The 17,938-nt window shown below is 33.9% G+C and overlaps 4 protein-coding genes across 4 annotated transcripts; all 4 read left to right on the forward strand.

Annotated features, from left to right (window-relative positions):
• Positions 1 to 189: 189 nt before the first annotated feature.
• LOC147297407 (uncharacterized) lies at positions 190 to 9,588 on the forward strand (the record flags this gene model as incomplete). Its single annotated transcript, XM_086233294.1, has 3 exons — positions 190 to 220; positions 8,043 to 9,376; positions 9,526 to 9,588. Coding segments are annotated over 3 exons (1,428 nt in total), but the record flags the coding sequence as incomplete, so codon positions are not given.
• LOC147297408 (replication protein A 70 kDa DNA-binding subunit B-like) lies at positions 7,262 to 17,835 on the forward strand. The gene is made up of 10 exons (XM_086233614.1): positions 7,262 to 7,346; positions 12,510 to 12,665; positions 13,489 to 13,762; positions 13,899 to 13,998; positions 14,082 to 14,206; positions 14,296 to 14,377; positions 14,465 to 14,597; positions 15,721 to 15,884; positions 16,345 to 16,845; positions 17,685 to 17,835. The coding sequence occupies exons 2-10, from the start codon at positions 12,522 to 12,524 to the stop codon at positions 17,833 to 17,835; spliced, it is 1,674 nt and encodes a 557-aa protein (XP_086089740.1). The 5' UTR covers positions 7,262 to 7,346; positions 12,510 to 12,521.
• LOC147297409 (uncharacterized) lies at positions 9,741 to 11,874 on the forward strand. The gene is made up of 3 exons (XM_086233404.1): positions 9,741 to 9,919; positions 10,124 to 11,621; positions 11,806 to 11,874. Exons 1-3 carry the CDS (start codon positions 9,741 to 9,743, stop codon positions 11,872 to 11,874), a joined length of 1,746 nt encoding a protein of 581 aa, XP_086089530.1.
• On the forward strand, positions 11,886 to 12,517 carry LOC147297410 (uncharacterized). The gene is made up of 2 exons (XM_086233502.1): positions 11,886 to 12,399; positions 12,510 to 12,517. Exons 1-2 carry the CDS (start codon positions 11,889 to 11,891, stop codon positions 12,515 to 12,517), a joined length of 519 nt encoding a protein of 172 aa, XP_086089628.1. The 5' UTR covers positions 11,886 to 11,888.
• Positions 17,836 to 17,938: the final 103 nt, after the last annotated feature.

Consider the following 17,938-nt stretch of genomic DNA (forward strand, 5'->3'; position numbering starts at 1 on the left):
TGACAATGAACAGAACCTAAAGCAAACACGATTGCGATACAAATTTAGAAGACAAAGTTGCGCCGCGAGAGAAAAATCGGAACAGAAAAAGTCTAAACAATTTGAGAAACAAAGCTTTAACGAACAAAATTATAAATATAAACACAATCGCGCCACGCAGAGAGAGAGAGAGAGAGAGAGAGAGTACATTACCAGAAGAATAAGAAGGGGAATAATCGGAGTGAAAAGTACGTCGCTTCTCGAGAGCGCCGAGTGGAGTGCTATACTACTGTGACCGTGCGGATTCAGAATTTGGCTGTACCTGGCTGTACGTGGTGGAGCCACGAGAGATCTTTATATAATGGCCCACCTCGTGAGACGGTGACGGTTTTGCAGTTTTCCTCGACCCAATAACTGCACGACTCTTTATGTGCGTATATTTCACTGATTTGGGCCCTTTGGGCTTCTGTTTAGGCTTTTTGAGTTGACTATTGTGTGTCCCACAGCTACAATTTTCAAAAATTAATTCAAATAAAAAATAAAATATGCAATTATAGATATTAACATTTCTTACTATAATCTTCTATCTTCTATATCTATATCTATATATATAAACCCTAAACCCTAAACCCTGAAATTTTCTGAAATCTCACAAATACCCATGGTTAATTAAATTTATTAAAACATACAATTTTAATTCGATAAGGACAAATAAGTAATCAACCACTCTTGCAATTAAACAAATTAAAAAATAAATATGAAAAATAATGCAGTATGACACCATGTTTAGGAGACCACGTTCTCTTTTATTTTTCTTTTGTATCCAAACCATGTTCTCTCTTCTTTGTGGGACGTGGTGATGGAACAAAATGGTTGGGAGTTGAAGGTGATTGGGTTGCTTAGATTGTGTAGAAGAAGAAGCGTGGTGGGAATAGGAAGAGGAATGAGGAATAAGAAACGTGGTAGGAATAAGAAGTGTGGTGGTATTTCTATTACCAAACAAGAGTGGCCAGGGATTGGGAAAATGGGTTTGGTTGTATGCGTCTGAGGAATGAGGAAGTTGATGGGGTTAGTGAGTTGGGGTCAAGAGGAGAAGGTCAAGGAGGTGGTGGTGGTGGTTTTAACGGCGAGGGAGTTGAAATGGTTTTGAAACATAGAGTGTAGAAAAAAGAAGCGTGTGAAAGGAGTTGGGTGTTAAGACAGGACATGGACATGTTGGTGGTTCGGTTAGGGCTTCAAAGATTTCAGAGAAGAAAAAACCAAAATCAAATTTTGGGAAGGAGTATCAAAGAGTAAGAGTAATAAGTTTGAATTCTCTGTTTATGCTTTGTTGTCACTATTTTTATTTATGAAATTTATGACTTTGGATTTCACAAAGGATGGAAGTGGAGGCCACAATGTGCCATCAATGGCGGAGCAGTGGTAAGGGCAGGGTTGTTAGGTGTAGAAGCTGTTAGAGAAAGCGATTTTGTATCCATTGCATAGGAAAATGGTATGGGCTTATTTGCTCATCAGCCTATGCTTTTTTGTTTTGGATGAGAGAGAGAGAGAGAGAGAGAGAGAGCCTATTTTATTATATTTTTTCCTGAATTGTATATTACCATAGACTTTTCTTATCTTCTACCCTTTTTATAGGTTTTTGGTTTGGCTCATCTAACATTTATGTTGATTTAATATATTTAAATGTGTGGAGAAAGATGGGTTTTTCTTCTTTGATGTATGAGAAATTTCTTTCTTTTGAAAGATAATGAGGCACTTTTGATGTGTCTATTATATTCTTAGCCTGGGTTGTCTAAACATTTTCTAATCTTCTTACTAATCGTCTCTTTGTTTAGGTTGTCCGAGTGAAGCTTTCATTGATGACTTCTGTAACCCAATAAATCTTGAAGGCTTCAAGTATATATGCATTTCAGGATGAGTACTACTTTAAATCAAAGGTTTACATGCTGATGGTATTAGTTCATTATGCACTGATATTAACTCGGATGTGTCCCATGTTAATTTGGTATTTGTTAAGGTTCTTAATTTTTGTAATAAGAAGATTAGTAACTCGGATCTGCTAGCTATTAGAAGATTTTGCAATGTAATTGAGCTATTGGGGGTATATATTAATACTAGCTATTAGAAGATTAAAACAAGAAAAGTAGTGTGAATTGTTACTATTTTATGTATTATACTCTAAACTCATGAGCAAAACTAGAATAGTTGATAGTATTGTACAAAAAATGTGATATGAATTGGTATTGTTCAAATTAATAGCATTTATTAATTGGTTTTATTTTTCTTACATCATCGTTTTTCCCATCCCTTGAGTATCATTGAGAAGAACCTAAAACATGCAAATTTAAATGTGACGTACAATAATAATCAGATATAAAAGAGGAAATTACAGATTTGGTCCACTTATTTTATACCTAGTTCAATTTTGGTCCACGATCTTTTTTAAGTTCTGTTTTGGTCCACTAATTGTTTCATTTGTTCAATAAAGGTCCAAATTTGTGACTTTAAATCTTTTGGGTTGTGTTTTCTTCAATTATAATTGAAGTATAAGTTATATTTCATCATTTCTTAGTCATAAAAACAAATTTGGAGTATTATAATCTAAGAGAATTGAGATTTGGTGAAATTTGAAAAATTGGCAGTTTTGGGTACCCTACTTTAGGGTCAATTATCTTGAGTTTTAGAACTCCAATTTGAATGATCTTTATATGGTTGTAAAGAAGAAATGCATAGCTTTAAAACAAGTATATATTTGCTGAATTTGGGTGAGATTTGATAGGGTAAAAAGCATGCCAAATTTGAAAAAACAAATCTGGACCTTTATTGAACAAGTGAAACAATTAGTGGACCAAAACAGAACTTAAAAAAGATTGTGGACCAAAATTAAACTAGGTATAAAATAACTGGACTAAATCTGTAATTTCCCCGATATAAAAATATCATAGAGAAAAATAGGCAAGGGCAAGGAGAAAGAAATGCACACATGAAAATTATGCAACAGCTATTGTGGAAAAACAAATTAGATTATGCGCAATATGAGAAAGCTTTTTGGCATGTGCAGGGACGTGGCCAAAGACTAGATATTGGATGTCCCTCTCCCCTCCCCTTAATGACCCTATTTACTTGGTACTATTAGGCAATTCATAACATGAATTAATTGGGGTCATTGAGGAGAGGGGAAGGACATCCAATTTGGAGGAGCTACCAACCCCTGTTTTGGGGGGGAGGGGGGGATTTCTTTATTTTGTTTTATCTTTTTTATTTAAGAGTGAAATGAAAACTTTGTGTGAAGAAAATTTGTACTGGAGTATGGAGAGGAAATTGGGGGTATCAAGGTGCACTTAAAAAAAATATTTCTTCTACTTGTTGTATTCATGCAAATAAGTAACAATATCTATTGTAAAAGGAAAATTAAAGGTTCTCTTTCTACAAAATTTATAGGCTATAAAACCAATTTCTATTAAGAAAAAGAAAATTCAAATGAACACTCACCACACTCATAGCCACTTACCAAACTATATACACTGCACAGAACGTTGCATCAATTACACTCATAGCCACTAACCTCACCACACACTACACACACTGCACTCACGCACTTTCTTCCACACACACACACAACCAACTTATTGAAAGCAAATAAAAAATGTAACAATATATAAAAAAAATTATAACAATTGCACCCCATGGGATTCGAACCCCCAATCAAAAAGTTGAAAATGATTCAACTTACCACTTGCTTCAGCTACTCCTGGACATGAAGAGAATATATCAAAAATTCACAATGATATTTGATTCTATAATTTTCTTATAAGAAGTCAAATTGAGAAACTTTCTAATTCAAATAAATAATTATTTCATTATAAAAAGTTTTTACGTATGCACAATAGAAAATTTTATAGGATAAACTGGGCATGCTAAAATAACAACATTTGCACAATAAGGAGAGCTTATTCGCACAATAGCTGAAGCGAGTGGTAAATTAGAAGTGTAATTCGATATTTTTATTTGGCCAGAATGAAGAAAAGCCGGATAAATTCTATTTCCGAAAAGACTAGCTAAATGCTATAAGAATATACGTAATACAGCTTATTAAACGAATTACATTTGTCAAAATATTGGTGTATGCGCAATAAAAAGAGCCGCTTCGCACTCGCAAGAGTGAGTGCGGAGAGGCTAGTTTTTCTTATTGCTAAGAGCCTAAGAGAGTAATTTTCCAACATGACATGGTAAGGAAAATAAATTTTTTTTCCTTATCACTTTGGATCCAAAATGATGTGAGTATTTCGCTTGTTGGAAACAAATTAGTCATAGAATGAACCAATATATAAATCAATGAAGAGATTTAAAAGCACTTGGGAGGTAATGTGAAATCACAACTTAATTACGTATGGGAGAATGTGAAAATTTGGAGGTAATAAATTTCTCCTTAGTAATGTCATTTCCAAAAGTCATATATAATTAAATTTTAAGAGAAGAAACACACTCATCACTTTCATCGACACTACCATAATTGTCACCACCACTACCACCACCCCGTATACTCAAACATCATTGTCATCACCCATATTACTGCCACTACCACTTCTAATACCATCCCTACCTTCATCACTATCTCGTTACCATTACCATTGACACCATCATTGTACTATTGTCATCATTATTACCACCCTACTTTCGTTGTCACTACCACTACCACCACTAGTTCACCATCCTATTGCACCATCCGAATCACTTTTAAATTAAAGGGTTTTATTTTTGAAAGCCCATTGTGAGAAATACTATGATAACTTGGCTCAGCTGAACAAACCTATATCGGCCCACTTTAATGAAAACACGTGTTGAGCATGAAGCCCAATGCACAATTTTTTTCTTGGTGTTTTACAATGTGAGTGCTGTTGAACAACGACTATTATACATAACTATGCAACATTATAAAAAATGCATAAGCATTATACTTATAGGTTTTCCTTACATAAACATGTCAAAAGTTCATAAAACACAAAAAATAACCCTTTGAGTTACATCAACTCTTGTTATCGAACAATGGTCTCTTTTTTTGTAAAGTGGGTTTATTTATTATCAGGTAGACATTTTTAACATTTGAAAATATTATGTGGGTTTGTTTAACATTTGAGAATATAAAGTGGACATTAAAATTATTTACTTTAAATTAAATCATATTTAATAAATTAGCTAAACAAACGAATTTTTTTTTAAATCTCATGGTTTTAAAATTGTCTACACTTCCAACCTTCCTTTATCCAACGAATAATGCTATACTTACCACATTCTTATACCACATTTTTATACCATTTTACGTGTCATTATTTTATTTGACAGAGTTTTTTTTTTTTTTTTTGAGTTTTTTATTTTTATTTTTTAGTATCCAATGTATGAATGCCATGTAAGTTATCACATAAGGTGGTATGAAATTGTGGTATAAAAATGTGGTATATCTAGCACTACTGTTATCCAACGGTTCGCTAATCAACATTTTAGTTTCTCCTTTTTTTTTTTTGGTTAAAAAGGAAAGAAAAATTGTAGTTTTTTTCAAAATTATTATGTTATCCGATTTTCTCGTAAAATAACGTTTAAATTCATACAAAAATTTCGTTCAAAAAAATAAACATTATACAAAAATTCTCTATATACTAAAACGCAATCCAGTCGCCACTGTTCACACTGTTCATAGCCTGTTCATCGTGAAAGTTCGGTTTTGCCCTTCTAGCAGCCTTAATTTTCCCATCCTTCGCCTTTTGAGTTTTGGCCTTTTCTTCGGCCCTTTTTTGTCATTGCGTCTGTCTCTGGTTGTAGCCCATATTGTTTCGAAATATTTACATTCCTTGCCATTGCTTTGTTTGTCTGCGGTATGCTCTCACAGGGGTCTTTTTTTTTGATCTGTTTGCCATTATGAGAATAGCCCAGATGGGCCTGCCCTTTGTGGTCATTCGTCTCTTCTTGCTTTATCTGGGTTCATGGTTAGTGTTTCAACCAGATGAACCAACTCATGTGGAGGCTTTCATCCCAGCTTCATGTATTCCTCCGGTTGTGATTCGAACTGGGTCGCACCTTCATTTATTTCTGTGGTTCTAATTCGAAGTGGATCAACAATCTGCTTTGGTTTATTTTGTCGTTTGATGTGTTGGTCTGGTTCAGTATTTCAAGCAGGTTATGGGATTAATCCATCGCATCGGAGATGTGAGCCACAAGTTTTTTAGGGTTTTTTTAATTTTTTTTCCTTTTGTCAAATCTCACTGACAGCTTCACTGTTTCAGCTTCGTCTGGCTTTTCGATTGCCGTTCGTTTCTTTTTCGGGTGGTGTGATTCAGATCAGTCCCTTCGTTTCTACCTACTCCTTATCAGATAAGTTTCATCTTTCTCTCATCTCATTTTTTCATATCATTCTGCCCCTGTTTGCTTACCCTGTCTTCGCTGGGTCTCTGTTTGCATTTTGCATATCATCACTCTGGGTGTGTGCTTGCATTTATTCTTCAATATTGAAATATAGACTTTTCTTTATTCTTATTTGTTTATTTCTATTAGTGTTTTATCTCTGCTTCCTATTTTCCCCTTCTGTTGTGTCCCAGTTTTAGCTCCCCTTTTCAATTCTTTATCTTCAGAAAAATTTATGTGCTCCATCAAAAAAAAAATTTATGCGCTTATTTAATTGTTCTCTTCATTTAATTCTTCCATAATCAACTCTCTTCTGCGACAAAATTAACTGAGTACCAATTTTATTACCTATCTACCTGGGTACACAGATGTCAACTTTCATCACTATGCATATCTTCATTGTATCTACTTATCCCATGCAATGAACACTAATTACACTTCCCATTAGATTATCTGACTATCTTTCTGTTTTTCGGCCTGTAGTTTTTCTCCTGGATTTGTGCGCCTTAATTTTATTCGTTTCATTGTTTTGGTTTATGTTGACGCATACGAGGATGTTTAAATCTTATCAAATATTCCTTTCTGTATACGTTGTTGATTTTTTCTCATATCATACATATTCCGATCAAACATTCTTATTTATGTCGCTCAGCATTTTTTCTTATTCTGAATCAGTGTGTTTTTTGCATTTTTGCCAAAAAATACATTAACATTTATGCCCGCACTCTAATTTTTTACATTTTTTTGAATGTTTGCCTTTCAAATAAATCAATTCAAATTCTCTCCCTTATACTTTTATGTTTATACTTTTCACATCTTTTATTTTTCTTATATCTAAGTTTAGCTTTGTTTTTTTCGGATTGCTTCATTTTTAACATTCATACATATGTTTTCTAGGTACTCTTCTGTTGGTTGTTTCAGCTTCAACTTGACCCTGCGCTGTTGTTGCATTTGATCTTGCTGCGCAGAAGGTTAGCTTTTCGCATCTATTCTTTAAATATGTTGATTGTGCATCTGTTATTTGTCATGTTAAATATCTTCTGCTCATGGATGAACATCATTTTCCTTTGATTGGTTGTTATATATATGTTCTTTTCAGATTGCAATTGATTTATATATGTCTCTTTTTTTCCTCCAGCTATTTATTCATTCCTTGAAGGTTTTTTCTTTTGATGTGATGAATAAAAAGTCTAGGGTTCGTACTAGATTACTCATGTTAGGCAAAGTTGACTGTCCTGATGTTTCAACTGCTGTCGAACTTCCCACTGAGAATGTCTCTGATGTTCTTTCTATCACTGCCTGTGAATTAAATTCTCCAACTCATAGGAAAAAACACAAGTCTATTAGGAATACAACTTTAACGCATATTAACACAATTCAGCCAACTACACATCAGGTCCCTTTGGAACAATTAGACTCTAATTCTGATATTGTGTCCTATAATCTAAATGTTCTTCATTCTGAACTTCTGCCCATGAGCTCCACATCGAATGAAAACAGTGCGGATCGCAGCTGTAAGAGTCAATCATTTTATCAGAAGAAAAGACAGAGTATGTTTAATTTTTGATTAAAATTAATTTCAACATTCCTACATTATTGTCCTATCAATGATGATATGCATTGATACTCTTTCTTTCTTTCTTTCATGCTTCTTCTTTCCATAGGAGTCATTCACAAGTATGTGGATTTTGGAGATAAAGATTATAAGTGCATTTACTGTGATGCACTTTTTTGGCTCACTGAATCCATTGCTAAAAAATCTACAGACAGACAGCCTTTGTTTAGTCTTTGTTGTTTGCAAGGGAAAGTAAAACTTCCAATTACCAAACCGACTCCTAACTTTTTAGACAATTTACTTGATGCAAGAAAAGGCCAAAGAAGCTCTGTATTTAGGGACAATATTAGGGCATACAATTCTATGTTTGCATTCACTTCAATGGGAGCCAAAATTGATCATTCAATTAACAATAGGCCAGGTCCTTACATTTTTAAAATTAGTGGGCAGGTTCATCATTTAATGGGGTCATTGTTACCGCCGGAAGGCGATTCTCCAAAGTTTGCCCAGCTCTATGTCTATGACACCTATAATGAAGTTATGAATCGCCTTAATGCAGTTAATTCTAAACAAAATAATTCAAATCTTGATCCAAAAGTTGTTGAAGGCCTTATCAAAATGTTTGACCAATCAAATGAGTTAGTGAAATTCTTTAGAACAGTCAGGGATAAATTAGAAAGCAATTCTATTACTGATGTCAAAGTAAGAATATTAGGAAAGCAGTTAGATGATGATAAACAATATGAAAGCCCAACATCTGATGAAATTGCTGGTCTCATAGTGGGAGATATTGGTCTCTTTGATTCAAACAGAGATATTGTCATAGAAAATCAAAATGGAGAGTTGAAACGAATAACAAAATTAAATCCAAAATTCATGTCTTTACAATATCCTATTCTATTTCCTCATGGTGAAGATGGTTATAGCCCTAATATTAAATGGAATCCTAATTTTAAAGGTCATCAGCCAAAAACAGGAAGGGTACCTATGAGAGCCTTTATAGCTTATCAAATTCAGGAGAGGCAATTTGAATTTAGCACACTCTTAAGAGGTGGTAGATTGTTTCAACAATTTTTAGTGGATGCCTATGCAACTCTTGAAGAGGATCGATTAGATTTTATTAGAAAAAATCAAAAAAACCTCAGGACTGAAGTTTATAAAGGCATTTATGATGCAATTTCAATGGGTCATACAAATGCCAATGATCTAGGACAGCGAGTTATATTGCCAACATCACACACTGGCAGTGCTAGATATATGATTAATAATTATCAAGATGCTATGGCAATTTGTAGGCATTATGGCAATCCCGATCTTTTTATTACTTTTACTTCCAATGTCAAGTGGCCTGAAATTGTTAGAGAACTTCTTAGAAAACCTGGCTGTAAACCAGAGGATAGGCCTGACATCATTGCCAGAATGTTCAAAATCAAATTGGATGGTATGGTTAGTTACATCAAATCAGGACAACCTTTCGGACCACTTGCAGCAGGTGAATTTCATCAACAAAATTTGTTCTTTGCTGGCTTTCTTCCTTTTAAAAATACAAAATTAATCAATCCTGTCTTTTTTTCCCTGTCTCTCACATCAAACAGAAGTTCATACAATTGAATTTCAAAAGAGAGGATTGCCTCATTGTCACCTCCTCATTTGGTTAGAACACAATTTCAAATCATCATCTGCAGCAGATATTGACTCGATAATCTCAGCTGAATTACCAGACAAAACTTTGGATCCAACACTTTATCATATTGTAGATCAGTTCATGATCCATGGTCCATGTGGTCATTTAAATCCTAATTCCCCTTGCATGCGAGGAGGAAAGTGCTCTAAATTTTTCCCAAAGCAATACAAAACTGAAACTGTTTTTGAAACCAATGGCTTTCCTACATATAGGCGTCGTGATAATCCTAATAGCTTTGTCCTCAAAAATGGAATAAAGGTTGATAACAGTTTTATAGTGCCTTACAATTCAGAATTGTTATTAAGGTATAACGCTCATATAAATGTTGAATTGTGTTGTCAATCAATGCTTATCAAATATTTATTCAAATACATCAACAAAGGCTCAGATAGGGCTAGGGTCATAATTGAAAACAAGCCACAAGATGAAATATTATCCTATCTTAACTGTAGATATATATCACCATATGAAGCTGCATGGAGATTATTTCAATTCCCTATTCACTGTAGACAACCTGCCATTGAACGATTGCCTATACATCTGCCTTTAGAGCAAAATGTCATCTTCAGTGAAGATCAATCACTTCATTCGATTCTTGATCGTGAAGCAATTCAGGATACAATGTTAACCGGTTGGTTTCAAGCAAACAAAAATTTTCCTCAAGCACAAAACTTATCTTATTCAGAATTTCCTTCTAAATTCGTATGGAATTCCCGCGATAAGATTTGGACACCTAGGAAAAAAGGCAAATGTATAGGCAGAATAGCTTATGTACACCCTGCAGCCGGAGAATTGTACTACTTCAGAATGCTTTTAAATTCCCATAAAGGTGCCTTTGATTTTGATGATATAAAAACTCTTCATGGCATTAAACACCCATCATATCAGTCTGTATGTAGGTCTCTAGGTCTGTTAGGGGATGATAAAGAATGGATTGAAGCCTTAGAAAATGTTCTCAACACAGCATCATGCACTGAATTAAGGCAATTATTTGTTACAATAATTTTGTTTTGTGATGTAGCAAATCCTGCACTCATTTTCGATGCTCATTGGCATAATATGTGTGATGACATGTTATATAATCTTAGAAAAACATTTTGTATGCCTAATCTCATTGTCCCACCGTCTGAATTAAAAAATTCACTTCTCTATGAGCTAGAACAACTGTTTAATGCATCATCTAGCAGCTTAAAAGATCATGATCTTCCAATTCCTGATGAACAAAGCATGTTACAAATTAGGAATAAATTGTTGAGAGAAGAATTAAATTATGATCTTCATCAGTTAGCCAATGAACATTCTATTTTAATCACTCAACTCAACAAAGAACAAAGACAAGTGTATGATTCTGTTATGACTGCCATAAATGAAAAAAAATCTGGTTTGTTTTTTGTTTATGGGCACGGGGGAACTGGAAAAACTTTTTTGTGGCACACAATCATTAATAAAATTAGATCTGAAGGTCAAATTGTTCTAGCTGTTGCTTCATCAGGTATTGCATCCTTGCTGTTACCTGGAGGCAGAACAGCTCATTCTAGATTTCAAATTCCTCTCAATCTCACTGATTCTTCCATATGTCCAATCAAAAAACAGACTCATCTTGCTAAATTAATTGAAAAGGCTGCCTTAGTTGTTTGGGATGAAGCACCTATGAATCATAGGGATTGTTTTGAAGCACTAGACAAATCACTATGTGATATTCTATCGCATTTACATAATTCAGGTCAGACTATGCCATTTGGTGGGAAACCTTTTTTACTGGGGGGTGATTTTAGGCAAATACTACCAGTCATTCCATCTGGAACAAGGGAAGAAATAGTACATGCCACTCTTAACAGTTCATACCTATGGCCTTCTTTCAAAATTTTTTGTTTAAAAGAAAATATGAGGCTATCAAAAGAGGGGTTAAACAATGAAGAAAAAACAAAACTTGCAGACTTTGCTGCTTGGATACTCAAAATTGGTGATGGTCAAATATGTGATATAAATGATCCAACAGATGAAGAGGTATCATGGGTAGAAATTCCTGCAGATTTATTGATTGAGTCATACACAGATCCAATTGACTCCATTTTTTTTGCAACATATCCAGACTTTCTTAGCCACTTTGACAATTATGCTTACTTAAGAGAAAGAGCCATTATCACGCCTAAGAATTCTACTGTTACTGAGATCAATAACTATGCTATAGATTTATTACCTGGAGAAGCCAGAACTTATTTACGTTCTGATTCTCTATCCTCTTCATCTGGAAATTTAGAAAATCTTAGCATAATGTATCCCACAGAATTCCTTAATCAGCTTGAATTCAATGGCTTGCCTCCACATAGTGTAGCTTTAAAAATAGGCATGCCCATCATGTTATTAAGGAACTTAAACCAATCTTCAGGGCTATGTAACGGAACTAGATTGGTTATAACCCAAATGACTAATAGAGTTATTGAGGCAAAGATACTGACTGGTAGCAACATTGGTCATAAATTTTTTATACCTAGAATCAGCCTTACAGCAACAGAAAAAAAATGGCCTTTCACTTTTAAAAGACGTCAATTCCCAATTAGACCAAGTTATGCAATGACCATAAATAAGAGCCAAGGACAATCCCTTAAAACAGTTGGTTTATATCTTCCCCAGCCTGTCTTTACCCATGGACAATTGTATGTCGCATTATCAAGGGTTACATCAAGGGAAGGGCTTAAAATTATTATAGACAACAATGGAGAAATGCCAAATAATTACACTAAAAACATTGTCTATAAAGACGTTCTCCAAAATTTAGTTTCAGGTTTAAACTTCTCTCTATGCATATCTAAACATCTCTATTTATTTTATATCTATACTCACTTACCAAAGTTTATTTCTTCTTTTACTGACACCAAATATATTATATTTCAGCCCTTTGATGCGATGAATATCACTCCAGTCAGAAGCTTGCAGCCCCATCAAGACAAACTCAAAATTAGGGTTCGAATTTGCAGGATCTGGAGGCCAAAGGTTTTTGGATCTGATCATCAATTCGCTGGTTTAGAATGCATATTGGTTGATGCAATGGTAAATCAACTGTTCTCATTACTTATTTTACTGATATTGTTGTTCCTTTAAATAAATCTCATTTTCAAAAATCAAATATCCTCACTTAAATATGGATCAAACATACTTTCCCAACACCATTTCTCAATGCAGAGACACCTTTCAAAAACTGTTTTCCTCCTAAAAAAATATTAATTAACTCACTAACAATTTTTTTTTTCAAACCATTACATATGAACAATACCCTGCTCAACAACAATACTGCAGCAACCACCTTATACTCCTCACAGTATATAAATATCTAAACAAAATTAAACCGCTCCCACTAGCCCCAATTTTAAAAAATCAAAATTACAACACATAATTAAACCACAATTTCAACCTTTCAAATAGGAAAAATCATATCTGTATATATATTTTTTTAACCACCTATCATCTCTCCAATTTGCAGCCATTCATTCATATCTTTACACAATTGTTTCAGGTCTTTGCACCCACAATTATCTGCTAAAAAACACTTATACAACCCTTTTACAAATTGTCTGCAGATATTAAATATTCATATAACCAACTCTTTTTTAAAATAGTAAATGCTACCTTTGTTAAATGATCAAAATTCATATGCTCTATATGTATGATAGTTAGTCTAATAAACTTCATATAGTATGAGTGTCATTTAGTATACCCTGCAGATAACCTATACGAACCAATCAATTTGATCCTCCATTTTCTCACATTTCAATATCATAATTCATTTGCTGTCTGCATTTTAAAAATTTATCTGTTTTCTTGATTCTTCCAATTCTACCATGATTAACTAAATGTATTTTTCTACTAAATCAAGGGAGATGCGATTCAAGCAACAGTCAAAGAAATTGACTATGATTGTGTTGCTCCAAAGATGCAGTCAGGAGCTGCCTATGACATCAGCTGCTTTCACACAATCAAGAGCAGATCAGTCTACAAAGTCGTTCCTCATGCTGCTGCTATCATTTTTAACGAGAGAACCATATTCAAGCAATTGACAATTGTTCAACCAAACATTCCAGCACACCGTTTTCACCTCATGGATTACAGCCAACTATCCACACGCGTAAATACAACCACAATTCTAACAGGTGCTCAACACAAAACACACTTTTTCCCATTATTTTCATTAATTTTATTTATTCTCTTACACCAATCAAATTATGATCACACACTTCTCTTATGCACCTTAAACATCTGCCTGTGATTTTTCCATGTATTTGGAAGATGTGATGGGGCACATAACTGCAATACAACATCTGGAACAAAAAATGATTGACAAAACAAGGTTGGAGAGCAAATGTGAGGTGTATATAGAAAACATAAGGTACAACCATTAACCAAATCTTTACAAATTTAACACTTTTACAATCGACATTAAGACATTTTGTCCTCAATTTTTTTTTTCAGGCATCAGACAATGAGAATCACACTTTGGAGCGATGCAGCAAAGAACTTTGACCATGCAGCTATCGAACAGTTGCCGCCACCAATTTTTATTGTTTTCACAAGCGTGAAGGTGAAAGAATATCAAGGTAACTCATAACTTTTCCCGACTTCCTATTATTTGCATCTCCAATATTCATTACAAAACTTCTTTCATTTTTCTGTTACCCATCCGCAGGAAAACCTGTTCTTAGCAGCACCAACTCAACCCTGTATTTCATCAATCCACCAATACCAGAGCTTCAATCCTACAAGATTGCGTAAGATTTTTCAAACCTTTTCAACATACCAATTCAACTTTTATAATATAACTCTTTCATTTGATATTTTTTACCACAACAATTCAGTTTCAAAGATGATCCAGTGGCCATCAAAGTGATTCCACCTTCAGCGATGGCACAACTACCTTACCAACAATTAAAAGAGAGTAAAAGGGTGGATGTGGCAGAATTAAATATACTTGACCCAGATCTGCACAAGGTGATCCACACTCACAGCAAACTACTATTACCCATCTGCATTTTTTAAATTGTTTTCATTATCAACCACATTATTTCAATGATTTCACATTTTTCACATTATTACTATAATATACCCTTTCAAAATACAATAGCCTACAAACTTTTACTGCTTTCTCATATTTAACACTCTTCACATCTCTCCTTCCCTTTCTGAAATATGAGGTATCTAAACATTTGCTCATAACCTAACTGCAATACTTCATATTAGTTGTACTCTAACATACTATATACCAACCATCTTCAAAGTAACAAACATTTATACCATACAAACTTTATCAAACCAAGCATTCTATACTTGCACCAAATCCACTTTACCAAACAATGTTTATACAAACTTATATGTACCAATTAACAATAAATATTCATACCAATTAACAACCAGCTAACAACTAAAACACTTATAAAATAATTATAACATAGATATTAGTAACTTGAACATGAGCATCGACAAAAGATCAAATAATTACAATTATCCAGCCTGCCTACCGCATGATCACCTTTCATATTTTTACATATTAGTAACTTAAACATAAGCATCGACAAAAGATCAAATAATTACAATTATCCAGCCTGCCTACCGCATGATCACCTTTCATATTTTTGTAAAACCTCTATTGCACAATTAACTATAAAATTATTATAAGTATTCAGAAAATGTTTTGACTAATTCAATTTGTTTTTACTATATTCAGTCATACCAAAAACTTTGTAAGCATTGTCCAAAGACTCAAACATTTGTATACGATTAAAACTATTTACTTTGATGGTTCATATGATATGCTAAACAAAAGTTTTATTCACCTTATTTTGTATTTCAACCTTTTATAACCCTAGATATCTCTCAATTAACAAAAACTACCAAAACTCAAAATCTACTCTCAATTCAACCACTATCAGATTGTTTCTTTTTTCTTATAGAGTTCAAATAATATATTTGGGCAGCCTGCTTTCCTGATTGCATCATCATTATCACATCTTCTCATCTTTATAAAAAATTTATTATCTCAAGTCATCCATTTAAAATCTTTCATTTCATTTAAACTTCTTCAATACCCTAACCACTTATTTCCAACAACTTATAGGACAAGCTGATTATCTGCCGTGCAACCATTACACGGTTTAACACAAATGCTGGGTGGTGGTACAGAGCATGTCCAACTTGCCACAAGCAGGTCAAGCCTTCACCTCAAAGTGATGTACTCATTTGTCCAAGACACGGCACCCTCACCACACTTCCTATCCCTTGGTAACCAATTTTTTTTTCTTTCTTTTTATGTTTGCCAAACAATTATAAACTATATACTTTATACACTTTAACCACTGTGTATAGTTCTCACCTGTACATAACATACATTCTTTAAAAATACCATGCATCCTACATTTTAAAATTATTTATATTTACCATGCATAATGCACATCCATACTCCCTATTTTCATTACTAACAAAACCCTTAGGACACACCTTAAATAATTAAACCATATAATCACTTTTGCACATACACTTCATCTCTCTTAACAAATAAATGTAATATTACCAGAATACAAAGCTAGCAAGTTTAAAACCTGACAACATTCTTGCAACTACAATCAATCAAATACCAAAAAAACACATGTATATACCACATAATACATTATCTTCAACCTTCTTATACTGTCTCAACTTACATTCTTCAATTCAGAAATACCAACTCACAATACAATTGCAGGTTCAAAGTCAGTTTTGCGATTGCAGACGCAAGTAACACAACCAGTGTTATCATAATTGGAGAGGCCGCTGAGCAACTTTTTGGAATCTCATGCTTCGGATTAGTTGTTGAGCAGGGTTTCAATGACCAGAGTCAATTCCCAGATCATATACTTCGACTCAGAGGCCAAACTAAAAATTTTCAAATCAGGTTTGGAGGCATGAAAACAGATTTCAAAAGAAATGACCTCTTGATCCATGCTGTTTTTCATGATGAAACCCAGATCCTTGAACAACCCTCTCTTCCAACCGATCAACAAATGGTTGTGCATGCAACAGAACAAATCAACCAAAAAACCCTTCTTTCCACTCCATCACCTGCTTCAAAAAAATTCCCACCAAAAACACTTTCTGGTTCAGCAAGGGCTTTCAGAAAATACCCCACTCTCCCATCACCCAAAAAAGCTGCAGTCAAAAGAGCTCTTTTCACTTCTCTGACCAACGTAAGAAAAAAATTCAAGAGGTACCTAATTTATAAAACCTTTAACCCCTCATGCTAATACTATTCAAATTATAACACATTTTTTTTGAATTCTAACATGCATTCCTTTTTTTCCTGTTCTTCCAAAAACCGTCGCTGACAGAGAAGCAACAATTGAAGAAATCATCAGCAGAGATACAGCTAAGAATGCAACACCCACAGAGGATATTTTGGGCTCAGATGACATCCCTCTCATGGCTTTAAAAAAAAAAACAACCAAAATCATGGCCAGGTATAATCCATACTCATACACTGAAATTGACAGATCATATAATACTCCACTACTATTTTTACTGCATCCACCATTGACTCATACTTTCAATTACACTTATTAAAACCTCATGAATTAGAATTTGTTACTTTGAAGAACTATGTACAGTTTTTATCTCGCATACAATTATCTTTTATAAAGCAATATCGCTTTTATCAATCTCAATAAGCAAATCTTACAATGCATTCCTTTCAGTTTATATAGCACTTCTCCACATTTTTTTCCCTCTTTTCTATATCTCAATTTAACATATTCCCTTCTTTTGTTCTCTACTCTCAAATATCAGAATCATTCAATATTACCAAACATATATTGTTAGATGCATTCTTCAATTGGTTCATCTTATACATATTGCAGTCAACCTTCAATTCTAACATTCTTTCTTTCATCCTGATTGTTAAATAATGATATATAATTTCATTTACCTAAAATCAAATCACAAAACAAACAAACAACGCAATTAACATCTGTTATTCATTCCTTTTTTTCTTTCACTTTAACCTGAGATCTTCCAATTTCTAACACTTTCTATGGTTAACCAAAAATGCAGCACAGCAGATAAAGTCCTCCCAACAAAGGACAATAAAGGAGACAAAAGCCCCACAGCAAAGGAAGAAAATAAACATGCCCAACATCTCCCCCTCCAACAAACCACCGCTCATGACAAAGCAAAGGACCGCGGCTCACCAAGCACAATTTGACCCCTTCTCAGATGACCACAAATACCTCTTTTGAACAATCAACGATTACATATTAGTTTCTCTTTTGTTTAAACTAACACTCATTTCTTTCATGCATTGTAAT

Source organism: Dryas octopetala, chromosome 1 (genome assembly GCF_963921425.1).
Source record: "Dryas octopetala chromosome 1, drDryOcto1.1, whole genome shotgun sequence".
In the NCBI taxonomy this organism is placed as follows: Eukaryota; Viridiplantae; Streptophyta; class Magnoliopsida; order Rosales; family Rosaceae; genus Dryas; species Dryas octopetala.

Excerpts from the sequence above, each read along its gene's own strand:
- LOC147297409 (XM_086233404.1), top strand. The coding sequence starts at position 9,741 with ATGCGAGGAGGAAAGTGCTCTAAATTTTTCCCAAAGCAATACAAAACT. Across the intron at positions 9,920-10,123 it reads AATTCAGAATTGTTATTAAG|ACAACCTGCCATTGAACGAT; the intron begins GTATAACGCTCA and ends TATTCACTGTAG. Across the intron at positions 11,622-11,805 it reads ATGATCCAACAGATGAAGAG|ATTTATTACCTGGAGAAGCC; the intron begins GTATCATGGGTA and ends ACTATGCTATAG.
- LOC147297408 (XM_086233614.1), top strand. The coding sequence starts at position 12,522 with ATGAATATCACTCCAGTCAGAAGCTTGCAGCCCCATCAAGACAAACTC. Across the intron at positions 12,666-13,488 it reads GCATATTGGTTGATGCAATG|GGAGATGCGATTCAAGCAAC; the intron begins GTAAATCAACTG and ends TACTAAATCAAG. Across the intron at positions 13,763-13,898 it reads TACAACCACAATTCTAACAG|ATGTGATGGGGCACATAACT; the intron begins GTGCTCAACACA and ends TGTATTTGGAAG.
- LOC147297410 (XM_086233502.1), top strand. The coding sequence starts at position 11,889 with ATGTATCCCACAGAATTCCTTAATCAGCTTGAATTCAATGGCTTGCCT.